This window comes from Pan paniscus, chromosome 19 (genome assembly GCF_029289425.2).
Source record: "Pan paniscus chromosome 19, NHGRI_mPanPan1-v2.0_pri, whole genome shotgun sequence".
In the NCBI taxonomy this organism is placed as follows: Eukaryota; Metazoa; Chordata; class Mammalia; order Primates; family Hominidae; genus Pan; species Pan paniscus.
The window spans coordinates 50,345,989-50,364,473 of record NC_073268.2 but is presented as its reverse complement, the minus strand read 5'-3'; the positions used below and the strand labels follow the sequence as shown (position 1 = coordinate 50,364,473).

The following is an 18,485-nucleotide window of genomic DNA, read 5'->3' as shown; positions in this document are numbered from 1 at the left end:
CCACAAAAAAAAGATGGTGTTTCACGTAAGTTAAGCAGTGACCTGATGACCCTGCCAGCTCACTTCTAGGTATACATCCAAGAGAAATGAAAACATGTCCCCCTAGAATTACACACAATGTCCACAGTGGCACTATTCCTAAGCGCCAAGACGGTGGGAACAACCCACACGTCCATCAGCAGATGAACGGATGAAGAATGTGGTCTACATACACAATGGAACATGACTGAGCCATACAAAGGAATGAAATACTAATCCATAATGCAACTCAGATGAATCACAAATGCATGCTTGCGGAAAGAAGCCAGACACGAAGGGCCACATGTTATATGATTCCACACATATGAAATATCCAGGAAAGGAGAACCCACAGAGACAGAAAGTAGATTCAAGTCACCAAGGGACAGGAGAGAGAGCAACAGGCAGTGATCTGTTAACGACGCATTCCTCTGTGGTGCAAAAAAGTTTTGAACTAGAGAGGTGGTGGACACACAACATTGTAAATGTGCTAAATGTCACCGACTTGTAGACTTAAAAATGGTTAATAGGGCCAGGCGCGGTGGCTCATGCCTGTAATCCCAGCACTTTGGGAGGCCGAGGCAGGCGATCACCTGAGGTCAGGAGTTCAAGACCAGCCTGGCCAACATGGTGAAACCCCATCTCTACAAAAATACAAAAATTAGCTGGGCATGTTGGTGTGCATCTGTAAGCCCAGCTACTCGGGTGGCTGAGGCAGGAGAATTGTTTGAACCTGAGAGGCGGAGGTTGCAGTGAGCTGAGACCGTGCCATTGCACAGCATGATATTGAGGTGACAGCTTCCAGATGTCCATAAGAAAACAGCTGGATCATAAACACATCATAGAAGATACAGGTATGTTTTGCCTTAAATCGTCTCACTTCTTTTTTACTTTATTTTTTTGAGTCTTGCTCTATCACCCAGGTTGGAGTGCAATGGCTTGATGACAGCTCACCACAGCCTTGACCTCCTAGGCTCAAGAGATCCTCCCACCTCCTGAGTGAGTAGCTGGGACCACAGGCACACACCACCATGCCCTGCTAATTTTTAAATTTTTTGTAGAGACAGGATTTCACCATGTTGTCCAGACTAGTCTTGAGCTCCTGCGCTCAGGTAATCTGCCAACCTCAGCCTCCCGAAGTGCTGGGATTACAGGTGCAAGCCACACCGCTCCTCCCTCATCTCACTTCTTTAAAAAAAAAATTAGTGGGAAAAAAAAAATCAGACACACTGTGTCCAGGCATGGTGGCTCACTCCTATAATGTCAGCACTTTGGGAGGCCACAGCCGAAGGATCGCTTGAGCCCAGGAGTTCAAGACTAGCCTAGGCAACATAGTGAGACCCTGTCTCCACAATTTTTTTTTTTTTTGAGACAGATTCTCGCTGTGTTGTCCAGGCTGGAGTGCAGTGGTGCGATCTCGGCTCACTGCAACCTCCGCCTCCTGGGTTCAAGCCATTCTCCTGCCTCAGCTTCCCGAGTAGCTGGGACTGCAGGCGTGCGCCACAGCACCCAGCTAATTTTTTTGTTATTTTTAGTAGAGACGGGGTTTCACCATGTTGGCCGGGATGGTCTCGATCTCCTGACCTCATGGTCTGCCCACCTTGGTCTCCCACAGTGCTGGGATTACAGACATGAGCCACCACGCCCAGCCTACAAAAAATTTTTCAACACAGGAAGTCACTCGGCCTCCCAAAGTGCTGGGATTCCAGGTGTCGTGGTGTGTGCCTGTGGTCCCAACGAGAGGCCAGGAGGTCAAGGCCGCAGGGAGCCATGACTGCGCCACTGCACTCCAGCCTGGACTCCAGACAAAGTGAGACCCTGTCTCCAAAAAAAAAAAAAAAAAAAAATCAGACACACTATCTGTGTCGTCAGCCTCAGTTAAAGCCGTGGGTCTTATCCTTTACTACGAGTACTCCTTGTAGACAGCTGTAAGGGACGTGGGTGCAGTGACTTTATGGACTCGCATGTTGTTTCCAATAGGTCTTTCTAGGCTAATGTTTTTAAAAGAGCATCAAATTACAGAACTTCAGGGCGGGAAAGCCTAAAAATATCTTTACCTGGAATTGCTAGGCTCACATGAACTATTCCCTAAAACAGGTCTCTAGCTTGGACCCCTTGAAAATGCTGTTCTGAAGGATATCCTGCCAACTCCATGAGCATTCCAAGGAAAACACTACTGTGTAGAAGAAACAGTTAATGCACGAAGTCAGAAAACAAAGCCAAGGCCGGGCACAATGGTTCACGCCTGTAATCCCTGCACTTTGGGAGGCCAAGGCAGGAGGATCACGTGAGGTCAGGAGTTTTGAGACCAACCTGGCCAACATAGTGAAACCCCATCTCTACTAAAAATACAAAAATTAGCCAGGTGTGGTAGCAGGCACCTGTAATCTGTTACATGGGAGGCTGAGGCAGGAGAACTGCTTGAACCCAGGAGGCAGAGGTTGCAGTGAGCCAAGATCACACCACCGCACTCCACCCTGGGTGACAGCGCGAGACTCCATCTCAAAAAAAAGAAAAAGCCAAGAGCAAAACTGAGTTTTATGTAACTTCTAGAATGTAGAATGAGTTTGATTTTGTAAGGCTGTGAAAGGTAAATTAATCTTGAGGCCACACACAGTGCTAAGGGAGCCTTTTCAAGAACTGTGTGACTGGAAACAATGAAACCCATTGCTGAAGGCCATAAAATCACCTATGCCCACCCAACCCCACGCCAGCCTCAGTGACCTCATATTGCATGGAGCTCTTTCTTTATAAATGTTTGCCTAAGGCGATTCCTAACTATGTGTTTCAAAGGGTCTGACGTTTCATTAGCAGGGACAGTGCAACTTTTCACAGGAAGTCAGCTGGACATAAGACAGCAGGCCATTCACTCAGAACCATCGGATGCTAAGGCAAACTGAGGACGCGATTCAGCTGAGCTCGGCTTGTCCCTTTCACTTCCAAGTGTCACCAGTGAGGGGCACGCATTACTTGAGACAAACGACAAAGTGGACTTTTGGAAGAGTGGAACTGCAAATCAAAAAATCAAAGAGTAGCAATTTGGGGGCCACAACTATCCCCTCATCCCAGAAGCTCGCCTCACCCAGGTTGTGCCGCTTCGCCTTCGCATGCTCGTGAATATGCTTCTTTGTGAAACAGCCGAAGAAGACACAGTAGAGGCAGGAATGCAGCCTGTTGAGGTGGACGCCACAGACATGGCAGATACAGGACTTGGCCTGAAATTCAGAGAAGAGGAGGAGTGAACGCTGTGTGATAAGACAGGGGTGCTCAGAGGAAACAGTCAAGCAAAGCATCCCCCCCAAGACAGCTACTGGAAGAAAGGACAGGGAATTCCATCTTCAAGGCTTACCACTCTAGAGGATCGTTTAATCCTTTCAGTTCCCCCAAACAGGACTTCATTCAGATGAAAACTAGCTCCCCATAGGAAAACTCCGTCCACAACTTCAACTGCCAAAACCCTGTAAGCTACGGGGATGTTCCCCCACCTCCTCCTCCTGATCCTGATGGGCACCCCAAGCCCAGCTCCCATCCCCACTGCAGGCCAGCAACTCACACCTAGTCACCCTTAACCTGGACATCATTTCAGATTTGCAAATCCAGGTTCCAGGACCACAGCAAATTTAGAAGCAACAAGAAAAAGGGAGGGAGACATGAATCAAAGCAATGTACAGAAGAAAGAAAAAGGAGCAGGGCATTACCAAGAAACAGACCTCACAAACCTGAAATGTTAATCACGGCAATGATGAGCACAGTGCTAAACAACCGTTACACCCCCAACCACCCAGGAGTGCCACTGACTCACAATACTAACGGGATGTGTGAACAGGGACAGCCGCCACTGGCAATAGTTGCACAATTCGAGCACAGAAATGAGTAAGAGGAATTATTTATACTGAGTTTTAAAAGAATCCATAAGTCCAGATTGGTAAACATATACACCTACTATGTACCCATCAGATTTTTTAAAAAAGAAATTAATACTATACAAACACAAAGTCTTCTTCGCAGGAGAATTCCATCTAATAAATATCGTAAAAAGACAAAAATACAAGATCTTCATTTTATGCTTATCATAGTAGTAACTGATTCAGGCAAGAATCATCAGTAGATGCTAGAACCATTGGGTAAAAAAATATTGTGTCATTCACAACTGTGAAAATAGTAGAAAAGGTCCATATATTCATCAACAGATGAGTGGATGAACAAACTGTAGCATATACACAATGGAATATTAATTACTCCACCACAGAAAGGAGTGAAGTACTGACACATGCTACAATGCAGACTAGCCTTGAAAATATCATGCTAAGTGAAGGAAGCCAGAAACAAAGGGTCACGTATTCTATGAGTCTATTTACATGAAATACTCAGGATAGATAAATCCACCAACACAACTCAGGACGTTGCCAGGGGCTGGGGACAGGGAGAACAAGGAACAGATAAAAACATTTTCAAATTTGATACAGGTAAGGCAGTGACTGCACAGCAGTGTAAACCACGAAATGTTGCTGAATGATTCCTCTAAAACAGTTTACTGTATTATGTGAATTTCACCTGGATTAAAAAAATATATTAAGTTACATATACAATTGTCCCTCGGTATCTAGGAATTGATTCCAGGATCCCCTCAGGTACCAAACTCCATGGATACTCAAGTCCCTGATACAAAATGTACTTGCAAATAACCTATGCACATCCTCCCATAAACCTTCAATCATCTCTAGATTAATTACAATACCTAATACAAAGTAGATGCTATGCAAACAGTGGTTATAGTGTATTGTTTCAGGAATAATGACATGAGAAAAAGTCTGTACATGTTCAGTACTGATGCACCTATCCCTTTTTTCCCCCAAATATCTTTGATTTGTGGTTGGTTGAACCCACAGAGGTGGAACTCAGGCCGCTTGTGTATGTATGTATGTATGTATGCATGCACACGTGTACTTGTGTATTGAGGCAATAGATATATACAGTTTCAGAGTATCACTCCAGAGACTTCAGTCAATTAAACGGGAAAAGATTACCTCTACAACAAAGAACTCTGGCCAACGCCACCCTAACCAAACTTATCCCCACCACGGAGCAGGCAAGTGCAGAGAACAACATGGCGGCGCCTGTGGCGTGCTCAGACCAACACGACCCATCTGGAACCTGCTCCTGAGAAGTAGGGAGGTATGTCCAAATTGAAGGACTTCTGCAAAATGACTGACCTGAGCTCTTCAAAAACATTAATGTAATGAAAGAAAAATAGGCTAGGAATTTCTAGATGAACCAAATCTAAAGACACATGAAATCAAATGCAATCCATGATCTTGGATTGAATCCTATACGCCAATTTTTAAAGGAATAAAGGATATTATTGGAACAATTCAGGTATTTAAAGTTGGACAATATATGTTAGATAGTACTATTTGAAAAATTAAACTGAGTGTGATAACTGTATTGCACTTATGTAGGAGACTGTCCCAGTTCTTAGGAGGTAAACTACCATGATGTCTACAGTCAGCCCTCAGATGATTCAGAAAAAGGTACAGACATAAAACCAGTTAGCAAGAAGCTAACAATTGATGAATCCATATAAATGTATACAATATTCATTTTAGCATTCTTGCTATTTGTTGTAGGTTTCTTATTTTCCAAATAAATGGATAGAAGACAACTATTAAATTGAACATATGTACCCTACAGCCTAATGCTTCAATTCATAGGTTTATACGCAACCAAAGACACGTACAAGGACTTTTGTAGCATTATTACTTGCAACACCCCAGAGCTGAAAATAAAAATGTTCATGACTTGTAAAAAGAATAAACTATACTACAGTTAACTGAGTAAAGTACACAGCAATGAAAAGGAACTTATGATATACTCAGCAGCGTGGATGAATCTCAGAAACGTAACACTGAACAAAACAACTAAACACAACAAGCTCCTGCTGTGCTACACACTCCATTACAGTCTATCTCTACTACACAACCTAGGACTGTGCTACACACTCCATTATAGTCTCTCTCTACTACACAACCTAGGACTGTGCTACACACTCCATTATAGTCTATCTCTACTACACAACCTAGGACTGTGCTACACACTCCATTAGAGTCTCTCTCTACTACACAACCTAGGACTGTGCTACACACTCCATTAGAGTCTCTCTCTACTACACAACCTAGGACTGTGCTACACACTCCATTAGAGTCTCTCTCTACTACACAACCTAGGACTGTGCTACACATTCCATTACAGTCTCTCTCTACTACACAACCTAGGACTGTGCTACACACTCCATTAGAGTCTCTCTCTACTACACAACCTAGGACTGTGCTACACACTCCATTAGAGTCTCTCTCTACTACACAACCTAGGACTGTGCTACACACTCCATTATGGTCTCTCTCTACTACACAACCTAGGACTGTGCTACACACTCCATTATAGTCTCTCTCTACTACACAACCTAGGACTGTGCTACACACTCCATTATGGTCTATCTCTACTACACAACCTAGGATGCTCCCCTGCACGGGTTTACCAATCACCAGGGAAGACACATTTTACAGGCCTTACGGAGCCAACACAGCTAAGAGACAGCTTCTCCAACATTATTCAAGCAGCCAACCAACAAGACAACTGGCGCTAAATACAGAAAACAGCTGTCTCTGACATATTGATAAAACCTCAATCTTATGTCTGGTATAGTCACGCACCACATAGCAATGTTTCAGTGAATGACAGGCTGCATGTACAATGGCGGTCCCAGAAGATTATAGTATCATATTTTTACTGTAACCTTCTCTATGTTTAGCTATAGATACACAAATGCTTACAATCGTCTTTCAACTGCCTACAGTGTTCAGTACGGTACATGCTGTACAGGTTTGCTGCCTAGGAGCAACAGGCTCCATCTCACACAGCCTGGGTGTGCAGCAGGCTGTACCATCTAGCTTTGTGTTAAGTCACTCCATGATGTTCACACAAAGACAAAATCGCCTAACAATGCATTTCTCAGAATGTATCCTGTTGTTAAACAATGCCAACACTGCATTATTATTTTTCCCCAATCTACACTGTGGAACAGCACGTCCATTGATAATACTGTATCAGATTTAAATGTAACAGAGGCAGACACAGGAGTAAGGTAGCACATGTCTTCCAGTGTCTGGAGGAGGCCAGGAATAGCCTCTGGAGTGGCTACCCTGCAAACACTTTATTTTGGACGTCCAGTCTCATAATTTGAGATGAAATTTCTGTTGTTCTAAGTTAATCGGTTTGTGGTGGTTTGTTACAGCAGGCCTGGTCACTCACATGGGGTTCACATTCATTTTTATTCTATCTCCTTTCACAGCACTGTAAAGTAGAAAACACAGCCAGGCGTGTTGGCTCACGCCAGGAATGCAGCACTTTGGGAGGCCAAGGTGGGAGGACAGCTTGAGGCCAGGAGTTCAAGACCAGCCTGGGCCAAATGGTGAAACCTCATCTCTACAAAAAATGCAAAAATTAGCTGGGCATGGTGGCACACACCTGTAGTCCCAGTTACTCAGGATGGTTTGAGCCCAGGAGGTCAAGGCTGCAGTGAGCCAAGATCGCACCACTGCCCTCTAGCCTGAGCAACAGGACCAGACCCTGTCTCAAAAAAAAAAAAAAAAAAAAAAAATGTTGAAAATGCATTCCCCAGGCACCCTTGCAGCTCATGTTCCAAACATATCTTGAGACACATTTGCAGATGATGCGGTTGGTGAGTAAGCTAAGGAGAGAGGCCCAGTGGGGGCACCCACAGGCTGACATGGACCCCGGAGGGGTGGCACTGTTTAAGCAGCCCAGCACACCACTTTCTGGTGTGGTGGCTCCTGCAGAGGCAGGATTCCCCAGGCTGGCGGGTTTTCCTAGAAATTGAACCTAGAATCTACTACTCCATAGCCCTTGCAATGATTTCTGAATTAAATCCCTTTCTCCTATAAATTAATTCAAGTAGATTCAGTAGACTGCAAGTAAATCCTGAAACATAACTAGGATTTGTATGTGACAGGAATTAGAAGAGGATCAATTATTTAATTGTTGTTGATCTTATGCAGTACAGAAACACCCTGCCAAATTCATTAATTCGGTCCCGATATTAAGAATATTCCTCTGAATATCCTGTCCTCTTATCTCCTTACTCACACTACCTCCCACCCCAAGAAGGATGCGGAGGAGCAAGAGGGGCAGAGCCCTTGTAGTCAACCAGACTTACCCTATGGGATGACTCAACAGTACACTGAATTTTGAGTCCAGCTTTTAAAAGTGTGCAAACATGACACACCACCTTAAGAGCTAGTGCACTTTTCACACATTACCCATGACTTCCTACTGGTCTAAAACCTGAGCATCTTAGGAAGGTAAGTTTAATTCTTGTGCATTCTCTTCAGTGACTTTTTCAAGGACTCAAACACTGACATAAGTGAAGGGACAGGTATAAATTTTTTTTTTTTTGAGAAGGAGTCTTGCTCTGTCACCAGGCTGGAGTGCAGGGGCGTAATCTCGGCTAACTGCAACCTCCGCCTCCCGGGTTCAAGTGATTCCCCTGCCTCAGCCTCCCGAGTACTGGGACTACGGGCGCGTGCCACCATGCTCGGCTAACTTTTTGTATTTTAGTAGAGATGAGGTTTCACCATGTTGGCCAGGATGGTCTTGAACTACTGACCTCAAGTGATCCACCCACCTCAGCCTCCCAAAGTGCTGGGATTACAGGCATGAGCCACTGTGCCCGGCCTAAATATTCTATCCTTTATATGAAAAAAAAATATGGCACTAAAAAGCTAAAGACTTTGCCAAAATTAGATAATCTTCTCAAATTAAGTTCCCCAACCTCAAAAACCTCAGCTTCCAGACTCAGGCCCCTCAATCTCGGAGCCAAAATCAATCTAAGGGTACAGCGACTCCAGACCTTTCAATTTACAGAAGGAGTAATTTCATTCAGCAAAGACAAGACCTCAGACTGACCTCATTTCAAGGCTGGGACCCAGCAGTTGCTGGTGATGTCCTTGGACAGGTCAGGAGACTTACTTGCCAGGCCTACCTAAAAAGTGTATCCCAACTACCAAAACCAGAAGGAAATTACGTATGAAATATAAAATATCACAGCAGTCCTCCCTTACCTACAGTTCCGCTTGCTGTGGTTTCAGTTACCCACAGTCAACCTCAGTCTGAAAATAGTAACATGGAAATGCCAGAAATAAACAATTCATAAACTTTAAACTGCCCACCGTTCTGAGAAACATGATGAAACTGAGTGACATCCCGCTCTGTCCCATGACCATCCCTTTGTCCAGCTTCTCCGTGCCATCTAGGCCACCTGCCCGTTAAGTCACTTGGTAGCTGTCTTGCTGATCACATCAACTGTTGCGGATGTGATCACGGATAAAAGTGAACACAAGCCACTTTTATTTGGCTTAATATGGCCCCAAAGCTCAAGAGTACTGATGCTGCAATTTGGATATGCCAAAGAAAAGCCATAAAGGGCTTCTTTTACGTGAAAAGGTAAAAATTCTTAATAAGAAAACAATATCAAATAACAAGGTTGCTAAGATCTACAGTAAGAACAAATCTATCCATGAAATTATGAAGGAAAAAAGTTTGCACGTAATACAAATGGGGTTCAGTATTATCTGTGGTTTCAGACAACTACCGGAGGTCTTGGAATGTATCCCTCAAGGATGGGGGTGAGTACTCTATTATCATAAACAGGAAATGAGGAAGCCCAAGAGATGCTGTGCTGAGGGACACACACTTGGACGGAAGCAAACTGGGGCAAAATCCTCCTGGTACTGACCAGCTTAGGCTAGTCTTCCTTTAAATTGAGCTCACCTCACACAACTGTCAATTACACATGTATGGGGAGCAATCACATTATCCTAAAGCCTCATTTTAATCTATCATTCTCACTTAATTCTCTGAGTTTCTTACCAGAGCTGCTAACATATAATAATAAAACTCACACTCAATTCTATCTCAATTTCTACTCTTCAGCACCCTCTGCTACAGGTACTGGCCAACATAAAACAAGAGGCAAGAAAAAGACTCACATATCTATTAGGCGGGTCATTTTAATCCTTGAAAACTGAGTTTACTTCCTATCTAAACTTCCATCCGCTTAATACCGAGGTGATCAAGTCTGTGTGCTAAATACAGGAAAAGCCTTGATAGGAGACCCTGCTACCAATTTGTAGGAAATAGGACAAAAAAAAAACAAAACACAACACTTTGAACTTCCACTGTTGAGTATGCAAACAGCAAAATCCAGACTATAGGGAAGTCAACAAGTCAAAAGGCCCAAGTTTTTCAACAGATAAAGTAGAAGCAAAAAACTGTAAGAAAGGAATGAAGAGAGAACCTACAGATTAAGAAACTTAAACGACTTACCAGTATAGCCACATGATAAATACCATTAAAAGAAAAAGGAATGAACTTTCGGCTGGGCGCGGTGGCTCACGCCTGTAATCCCAGCACTTCGGGAGGCTGAGGCAGACAGATCACAAGGTCAGGAGATCGAGACCATCCTGGCTAACAAAGTGAAACCTAGTCTCTACTAAAAATACAAAAAAATTAGCTGGGCGTGGTGGCAGGCGCCTGTAGTCCCAGTTACTCGGGAGGCTGAGGCAAGAGAATGGCGTGAACCCAGGAGGCGGAGCTTGCAGTGAGCCGAGATCACACCACTGCACTCCAGCCTGGGCGACAGAGCAAGACTCCGTCTCAAAAAAAAAAAAAAAAAAGGAATGAACTTTCAATCCACTCAATGGATACAATGGATATTGCTAGACAAAAGAAGCCAGTATGAAAAGGCTACAGACTGTATGAACCCAATGATATGACATTCTGGAAAGGGAAAAACCTCCGAGATGGAGACGAGACCAGTGGTTGTGGAGAGTTAGAAGGTGAAGCACAGGGATTTCTTGGGGCAGTGCAACTGTTCTGTACAGTACTGTAGTTGTGGATGCCTCTGTCAAAATCCACTGAGCTTTAAAGCACAAAGAGCAAACCTTAATATATGCGATTTTAAAAATAACTGATGAGGCCCTATGGAATGCAGGCTGAGGCAGAAGAAACCAACTGTATTACACATATAGGACACAACTCCGCCAAGAGGGGTGGGGAGGGAAGTACCTAAGTAATGTGGAAATGAGGAGGGAGTGTAAGACTAAAAGCAGAAGGAACTGTAACTGAGCACTGTACTCTAAAGGGGGGGGGGGGGTCAAGTCGTTTCCCAAGGGAGTACAGGACAATTCTGAAACCTCTCTTCATGTATACCAAAGCACAACAGGTAAGTAAGTAGATTGTCAATAGTGGGAGCCAGCATTTTCTCTGCTGGACAGAGAAGTTACAGATAAACTGGAGGGGAAGGCTAGAATAATCCCTATAGAAATGGATTAGAGTTGGAGATATAAACATGAACTCATGTAGAACTTAATAGGGATGCTGATGGATATGTATCAAATTACAGACGTGTATATGCACGCATTTGTATATACACACCTGTTTCCCAGCTCTGTCCCTTGAGGGGGCCAAGAAGCCAGGATATCCCAGTAATGATGAACACACCAGTGCCCAGATCTTGATATCTAATTCCATTCTCCCAAAAAAGGAACTAGGGATCCTTGGAAAATGCTGGAGTCTAAGGCTGGGGCAGAAAACACATAAGATGATCCCAGAACATCGTGTAGTTCCAGAAAGTAAGGAAGTGCTCAAAAACAACAAACAAAAAATAATGAGGCTATGTGAAAGGGACACCGGAGCCAGCTGAAAGAGCTCCCAGTGGATACAGCCAGATGATGGGAGCAACACAACAAACCGCACAGCACTGGATGATAACCCAAAGCATACATTCAATATCCACAAGTCCATGTTGATATACACAAATGAATAAACACACGAGTGAGGATCAGCAAATCTTCCATACATAAACGTTCCAAATAATTTAAGTAGCTACTCCATCCTCAAGGAGGAGGAACAGAACTCCCCACCCCGGTAGAGTACCTATGCAGAGTGACTCCCTTCCAAAATAAACAGTACATAAAGGAGGGAAAGAGTCACTCCGCAGTGGAGAAACCTGGCAAACATGACTTCGGCCATTCAGTCAAGCCCAGCAACCCAAGACATCTTGACAGCATCATCCTTAATTTACGGGAATGAGAAGGGCACTTCATCTCCCTGGTCTTCCTTCCCAAAACTCATAACCACAGCTGAATCATGAGAAAAACATCAGAAAACCAAAACTGAGGGACATTCTACAAATACCTGACCGGGACTCCTCAAAACTCACAAGGTCACCAAACAGGACAGCCTGAGAAACTGTCACTGTCTAGAAGAGCCCAAGAGGACGTGAAGACTCAAAGTAATGTGGGATTCTGAGACAGAATAAGGACATTAGATAAAAACCAATGAGTTCTGAATAAAGTATGCAGTGTAGTTAATGAACTAAATACACAAACACAAATGAGTAGAAGTAAAAGCGGGGAAATCTGAATGAGATGGTGGATTATATTAAAGATAGACTGTATCAATGTCAATATTCTGGTGGTAATTGTACTCCATTTCTGCAAGAAGTTACCCTTAGAGGACTGGGGAAAGATACACAGGATTACTCTATTTTCTTACACCAGTATGTCAATCTACAATGACCTCAAAATTAAAACCTTAAACAGAAAAATGTTTACATTTTAGATCTTTTACTTAGACCCCACTTAGTATGAATGGTGTAATGTTTTGTTGTGATGATTTGAAAGATCCAGTTCACTATAAAATAAAAAGTAAATTCCTCAAAGAAACAAAGTTTTAAAGTATACTTTTAAAATAGCACATATCATCCCAGCACTGTGGGAGGCCGAGGTGAATCTCCTAAGGCCAGGAGTTCAAGACCAGCCTGGGCAACATAGGGAGACCCAGTTTTTAATTTTTTTTAATAAATAAATAAATACAATAGCACGTATCAGGAAAATGAGCTAGACTATGAAAATAAAAACAAGTAATGAGAGCTCTCTACAATGTGCTCACCACCATCCCAGCACCTGGCTGAGCCAGTAAAGACAGACTGAGGCATTGTTGGATGGCTGGGAGAGGTGGCTCATGCCTGTAATGCCAGCACTTTGGGAGGCCAAGGAGAGAGGATCACTTAGCTCAGAAGTTCAAGACCAGCCTGGGCAACATGGCAAAACTCATCGCTACCAAAAATACAAAAATTAGCCAGGTGCGGTGGCGCATGCCTGTAGTCCCAGCTACTTGGGAGGCTGAGGCAGGAGGATCACTGGACCCCAGGAACTCGAGGCTGCAGTGAGCCATGATCATACCACTGCACTCCAGCCTGAGTGACAGAGACAGACCCTGTCTCAAAAAAAAAAAAAATACATAAAAAATAAAAAATTTAAAAAAGTGTTTTGAGGACACAGTGCCATAAAATTTTAGATTCAAAGAGAGAAATGGTTTTAAAAACATTACCTGTTCTCCAAAGTGTCTATATTCAAAATATAATGTAGAATGTTAAATCATAATCACTTCCTGCCAGTTCCTATCTTTACAGACAAACCCTGAAATGGTAAGAAATTTGTTATATTTAACACACACCAAAAACACAAAGGAGACACCACTGTGGTCGTGCCAGTCCTAAATCACGGAAATAGTTTTTTTCTTTTTTTTTGAGACGGTCTCGCTCTGTCGCCCAGGCTGGAGTGCAGTGGTGCGATCTCGGCTCACTGCAACCTCCGCTTCCCTGGTTCAAGCGATTCTCCTGCCCCAGCCTCACGAGTAGCTGGGATTACAGGGACGTGCCACCATGCCCAGCTAATTTTGTGTATTTTTAGTAAAGACATGGTTTCACCGTGTTAGCCAGGATGGTCTCGATCTCCTGACCTCGTGACCCGCCCGCCTCGGCCTCCCAAAGTGCTGGGATTACGGGTGTGAGCCACCATGCCCGGCAGAAATATTTTTATAGTCAGCAATACAAGAGTTTTATGGCAATTCGGGCCAGGCGCGGTAGCTCATGCCTGTAATCCCAGCACTTTGGGAGGCCAAGATGGGCGGATCACCTGAGGTCGGGAGTTCGAGACCAGTCTGACCAACATGAAGAAACCCCATCTCTACGAAAAATACAAAATTAGCCGGGCATGGTGGCGCATGCCTGTAATCCCAGCTACTTGGGAGAATCACTTAAACCCTGGAGGGGGAGGCTGTGGTGAGCCGAGATCACGCCATTGCCCTCCAGCCTGGGCAAAAAGAGTGAAAACTCCATCTCAAAAAACAGAGTTTTACTGCAATTCAAGCTTCTTTTGGACAGAAATTTATCAAGCCTGGTCATGTTTTTGTCAAGTTCTGCCTGTTAAAAGAAGAATCAAAGTTTGGGTACAAAATGCATAATCCATCTGTCCTTAGATAACAAAACTCGTAATTCCTATTCATTCAGGGATTCATTTCTTTAAACTGTACCTGAGATGTCCATCTCAAAAAGTACCTTTGTTTGTTTACAAAGATTATAATTCAAGTTGAAGTTTGTTTTCAGATAGGTTTTGTTGTCCAGGCTGGAGTACAGTGGCACAATCATCAGCTTAAAGTACTTTTACAGTCAAGTTCATATCATTAAAACCAAAAATATGGCTGGGCTCAGTGGCTCTGGCCTGTAATCCCAGCACTCTGGGAGACAGGAGGATGGCTTGAGTCCAGGAGTTCAAGACCAGCCTGTGCAATATAGTGAGACACCGTCTCTACAAATATTAGCCGGTCGTGGTGACACACGCCCGTAGTCCCAGCTACTCAGGAGAGGCTGGAGTCCAGGAATCTGAGGCTGCAGTGATCACTGACCAGACCATTGCACTCCATCCTGGGTAACAGAGCAAGACTCTGTCTCTACAAAAAATAATTTTTAATAAAATAAAATTTAAAAAACAAAATGTCCTAAGCTTACAGATCTGATGGAAATCCTATACAGATTGTCCAACTGTTAATCATCAGGTTTGTTAAACTATTTCCCAAACCAACTCTTCCTTAACTGGGCCACTAGAGAGTGCTAGAAATGCAGGACACCGCACATGAAGTGATACAGGTAAATAAGTCCCCCCAGTCAGAGGAAAAAGCATGGAGGGCTTAAGGGCTCCTTGCTGGCACACTGTCAACTGGCACTGCAGCAGCCCCCACCTGAATTTTGAAAGAAACATTTTTCACTACCCGGCTACAGTTCAACTTCTAATTGGTGAATAACATACATGTGGCTCAACAGTTTTGAAACTAAGCAACTGACATCTGAAATTAAAAGATTAATCAGAGCCATAAGTAGCGCAAAAAAAAAAAAAAAGTAATTCTTAACTTTAGGAAATTAGGCAAAGTTAGTTAATGATGGTTTAAACTTGACTCCTTCAATTTGGTTAAAAAATACCAGAGGGGGGAAGAAAGAGAGAGGGAGGGAGGGAAGGGAAGAAGAAAAGGAGGGAGAGGAAGAGTGGGGCAGTCCCCACTTCGTCCAAAGTAGAAACAAATCTTGGGCGCGTCACGTCCCAATCCGGACACTACTGACCCAGAGTGGCAACAGCACATTCCCTGTAGAAGACTGGCTTCAACCAGGCCATCTTTTTTTTTTCCAGACGGGGTCTTGCTCTGTCACCCAGTCTGGAGTACAGTGGCGCGATCACTGCTCACTGCAACCTCCGCCTCTCGGGTTGAAGTGATTCTCCTGCCTCAACCTCTGGAGTAGCTGGGATTACAGGCGCCCGCCATCACACCCGGCTAATTTTCGTATTTTTAGTAGAGATGAGGTTTCACCATGTTGGCCAGGCTGGTCTCGAACTCCTGACCTCGTGATCTGCCCCCCTCGGCCTCCCCACGTGCTGGGATTACAGGCGTCAGCCACCGCTCCAAGCCAGGCCATCTTTTCTTAACGACACACAATTCTACTAGCAAGACTCTAACTCCGATCCTGAAACGTTTTATGTCTGATTTTAGTTCATCCAGACATAACGCTGCCCGATATCATTACAGATAAAAAAAATTTTGAGGCCGGGCACGGTGGCTCATGCCTGTAATCCCAACACTTTGGGAGGCAGAGGCGGGTGGATCACCTGAGATCAAGAGTTCCAGACCAGCCTGGCCAACATGGTGAAACCCCGTCTCTACTAAAAATACAAAAATGAGCCGGGCGTGGTAGCAGGAGCCTGTAATCCCAGCTACTCGGGAGGCTGAGGGAGGAGAATCGCCTGAACCCGGGAGGCGGAGATTGTAGTGAGCCGAAATCGCGCCATTGCACTCCAGCCTGGGGTACAAAGCGAGACTTCGTCTCAAAAAAATAATTTTTTTTTTGAGTTGCTGCTTAACATACCCTACGATCTCAGCGGGCCTGTTGGTATTCCCATAAATAAAAAAATGCCACTCAAGGTGGAAACTGCCCTCACAACTCCCAATCTCGGATTGTAATCTACAAAAGCGCGTGAAACTGTAAAAATAAACTTTATTCACATAGAAGAATCACGTTACGTTTTGATTTCCAAACCCTTACCAAGCCTAACTGCGGGACGCAAGACTGGGCTCCCCGAGGGAACTCACTCCTGGTTAAGGCCTCCCACAGCCCAGGGCGCGCTTCCAAGTCTACTCCTCAGCCGCAACGCAAACCCGGGCTGCGGCTCCGCACCCACAGGCTCGCCCCGGCCCCAGCCCCTGCCGCCCTCCACCTCCAGCTCCTCGCGGGCCCCGAGCCAGCCGCGAAGCTCCGGCCCCGCGACCCCCAGCCCGCCTCCTGCCCCAGCTCCCGTCCAAGGTCGCTCCTGGCGACGGGTGACCGCTGCAGACCAACGCCCAGAACTCGACAGCCCCCCATCCTTTACTCATTTTTTTGAAATATTTCTTTCTCTGCACCCCCATCCAGCCCCGAACCCTCCAGAACCAGGAGAGTTCCCCGCAGGGACCTCGCGCAGGAACGCCCGGGACCGCCCACCGAAGTCCCAGGCTCCCCAGGCAGCAAGGCAGGAGAACACCGCCCCCCGCCCGGAAGCACTCGCCCCTCCCTGGCCAAGAAGGATAAGGGAGGGGGAGGGCGGAGAGAAAGGAGGGGGAGGGGACAGAGAGGAGGGGGAGGGAAAGGAAGAATGGGGGAAGGGGGGAGAGGGGAAGGATAGGAAGATGAGGAGATAAGGGAAGGGAGAGAGTTGAAAGGGGGAAGACGAGGGGGGAAGGAAAGGAGGGGGAAGGGGTAAAGAGAAGACAGGGCAGAAGGAGAGAGGAAGAGGAAGGACAGGGAAAGGCAACGGGGGAAGGGAAGAGGGCAGGAAAAGGGCCCCTCCGCCGGCCGGCCTCAAGAGCGGCAGAAGGCCCCGAGCCCGCCGCGCGGTGGGCTGCCGGGCGCACCTTGCGCTTGCGGGCCTCAGCCGTGCCGCTCCACACGAAGCACTGGTAGATGGCCCGCAGGTTCTGCTTCCAGTTGTCCACCTTGAAGCTGCCCAGGTGCGAGCAGCCCGGCGGCGCTACCGCCAGCTCGGCGTCCATGGCCTCGCCCTCGGGCTCTGGCCGGGACACCATGGGGGGCAAGGCCCGGCCGCGCGCGGGGGGCGGCGGCGAGGGAGGCGAGGACGACGCCAGCGCGGCGTGGGGGCTGCTCGGCCGCTGGCCAGGCCGGCCAAGACACGGGCGCCGAGAACAAAGCGCAGAGGCCGGACAAAGATGGGGCTGCGCGATCGCCGAGGGGAGGCTGCAGGGCAGGCGCCGCCCCCGAGCTGCGGCTGCTGCGGACCGCCTGCGCTGCGCTCTCGCGGTTCGCGGAGGGCGTCGCGGGGCGGGGCGGGGCGCCGCGGCCGGAGATTACGTCACCCCCCCACCCCCCCCCCCGGCCGGCACCGCACTGCGCAGTCTCCAGCCCGCGCCAGGCCCTTCCCCCACTCTCGCGCTCCCGTAGGCTCTGGGTAGACCCGCGCCCGAGGAAGCGTGGTAGGGAGGGAAAGCTAACGAGGGCCCGCCCCTCCCCTTCCTTTATTGGTCGCCGGCCACCCCCCGGCACCTTCGGCTATTGTCATAGGCTCTCAGTACAGTCCGTCTGGTACAGAGCCGCCTCCCGGGACCCTGGCGGCTAGACGTTCCCTGTCTCTTCCAGAGGACTGGGGAGGCGGGGGCGTGCTGCGGTTGGGCGTCGCGAGACGTCCGTCCTAGCACTGAACCGGTTTGCGCCGGCCTGAGCTCTGCCGCAAAGAGGCGGGGCGATGAGCTGGAGCGCCGCAGGTCGGACCTCCATCCAGCGCCTGCGCTTTCCCACCCAAAAGCACCCCCTAATCGGGAGCTGTTTGCAGGGCCCCCGGTTGCCGTAACCTGGCTCGGGCCCTGCAGTGCCGTGGCCCGGGGCTGGAACTGCCTGCCAACTGCCTGGTAGGCGCTGCCCCCGGCCGCAAGCTGGGGCGCCTCCTGTCGGGAGCCCGCGGATAGTGAGGGCCAACCCGGCCCCATCCAGTTTAAAGAGGCATCTGCGCGCC

The 18,485-nt window shown here is 46.8% G+C and overlaps 1 protein-coding gene across 1 annotated transcript in view; it reads right to left on the bottom strand.

Moving 5' to 3' along the window:
• Positions 1 to 17,799, bottom strand: part of USP22 (ubiquitin specific peptidase 22) — a 43,494-nt gene extending 25,695 nt beyond the window's left edge. The window contains exons 1-2 of the mRNA XM_034942235.3: positions 17,374 to 17,799; positions 3,101 to 3,233 (exon numbers count right to left, since the gene is read on the bottom strand). Of these exons, the coding sequence (XP_034798126.1) occupies positions 3,101 to 3,233; positions 17,374 to 17,544 (304 nt within the window). The 5' untranslated portion in view covers positions 17,545 to 17,799. The remainder of the gene's footprint in view (positions 1 to 3,100; positions 3,234 to 17,373) is intronic.
• Positions 17,800 to 18,485: the final 686 nt, after the last annotated feature.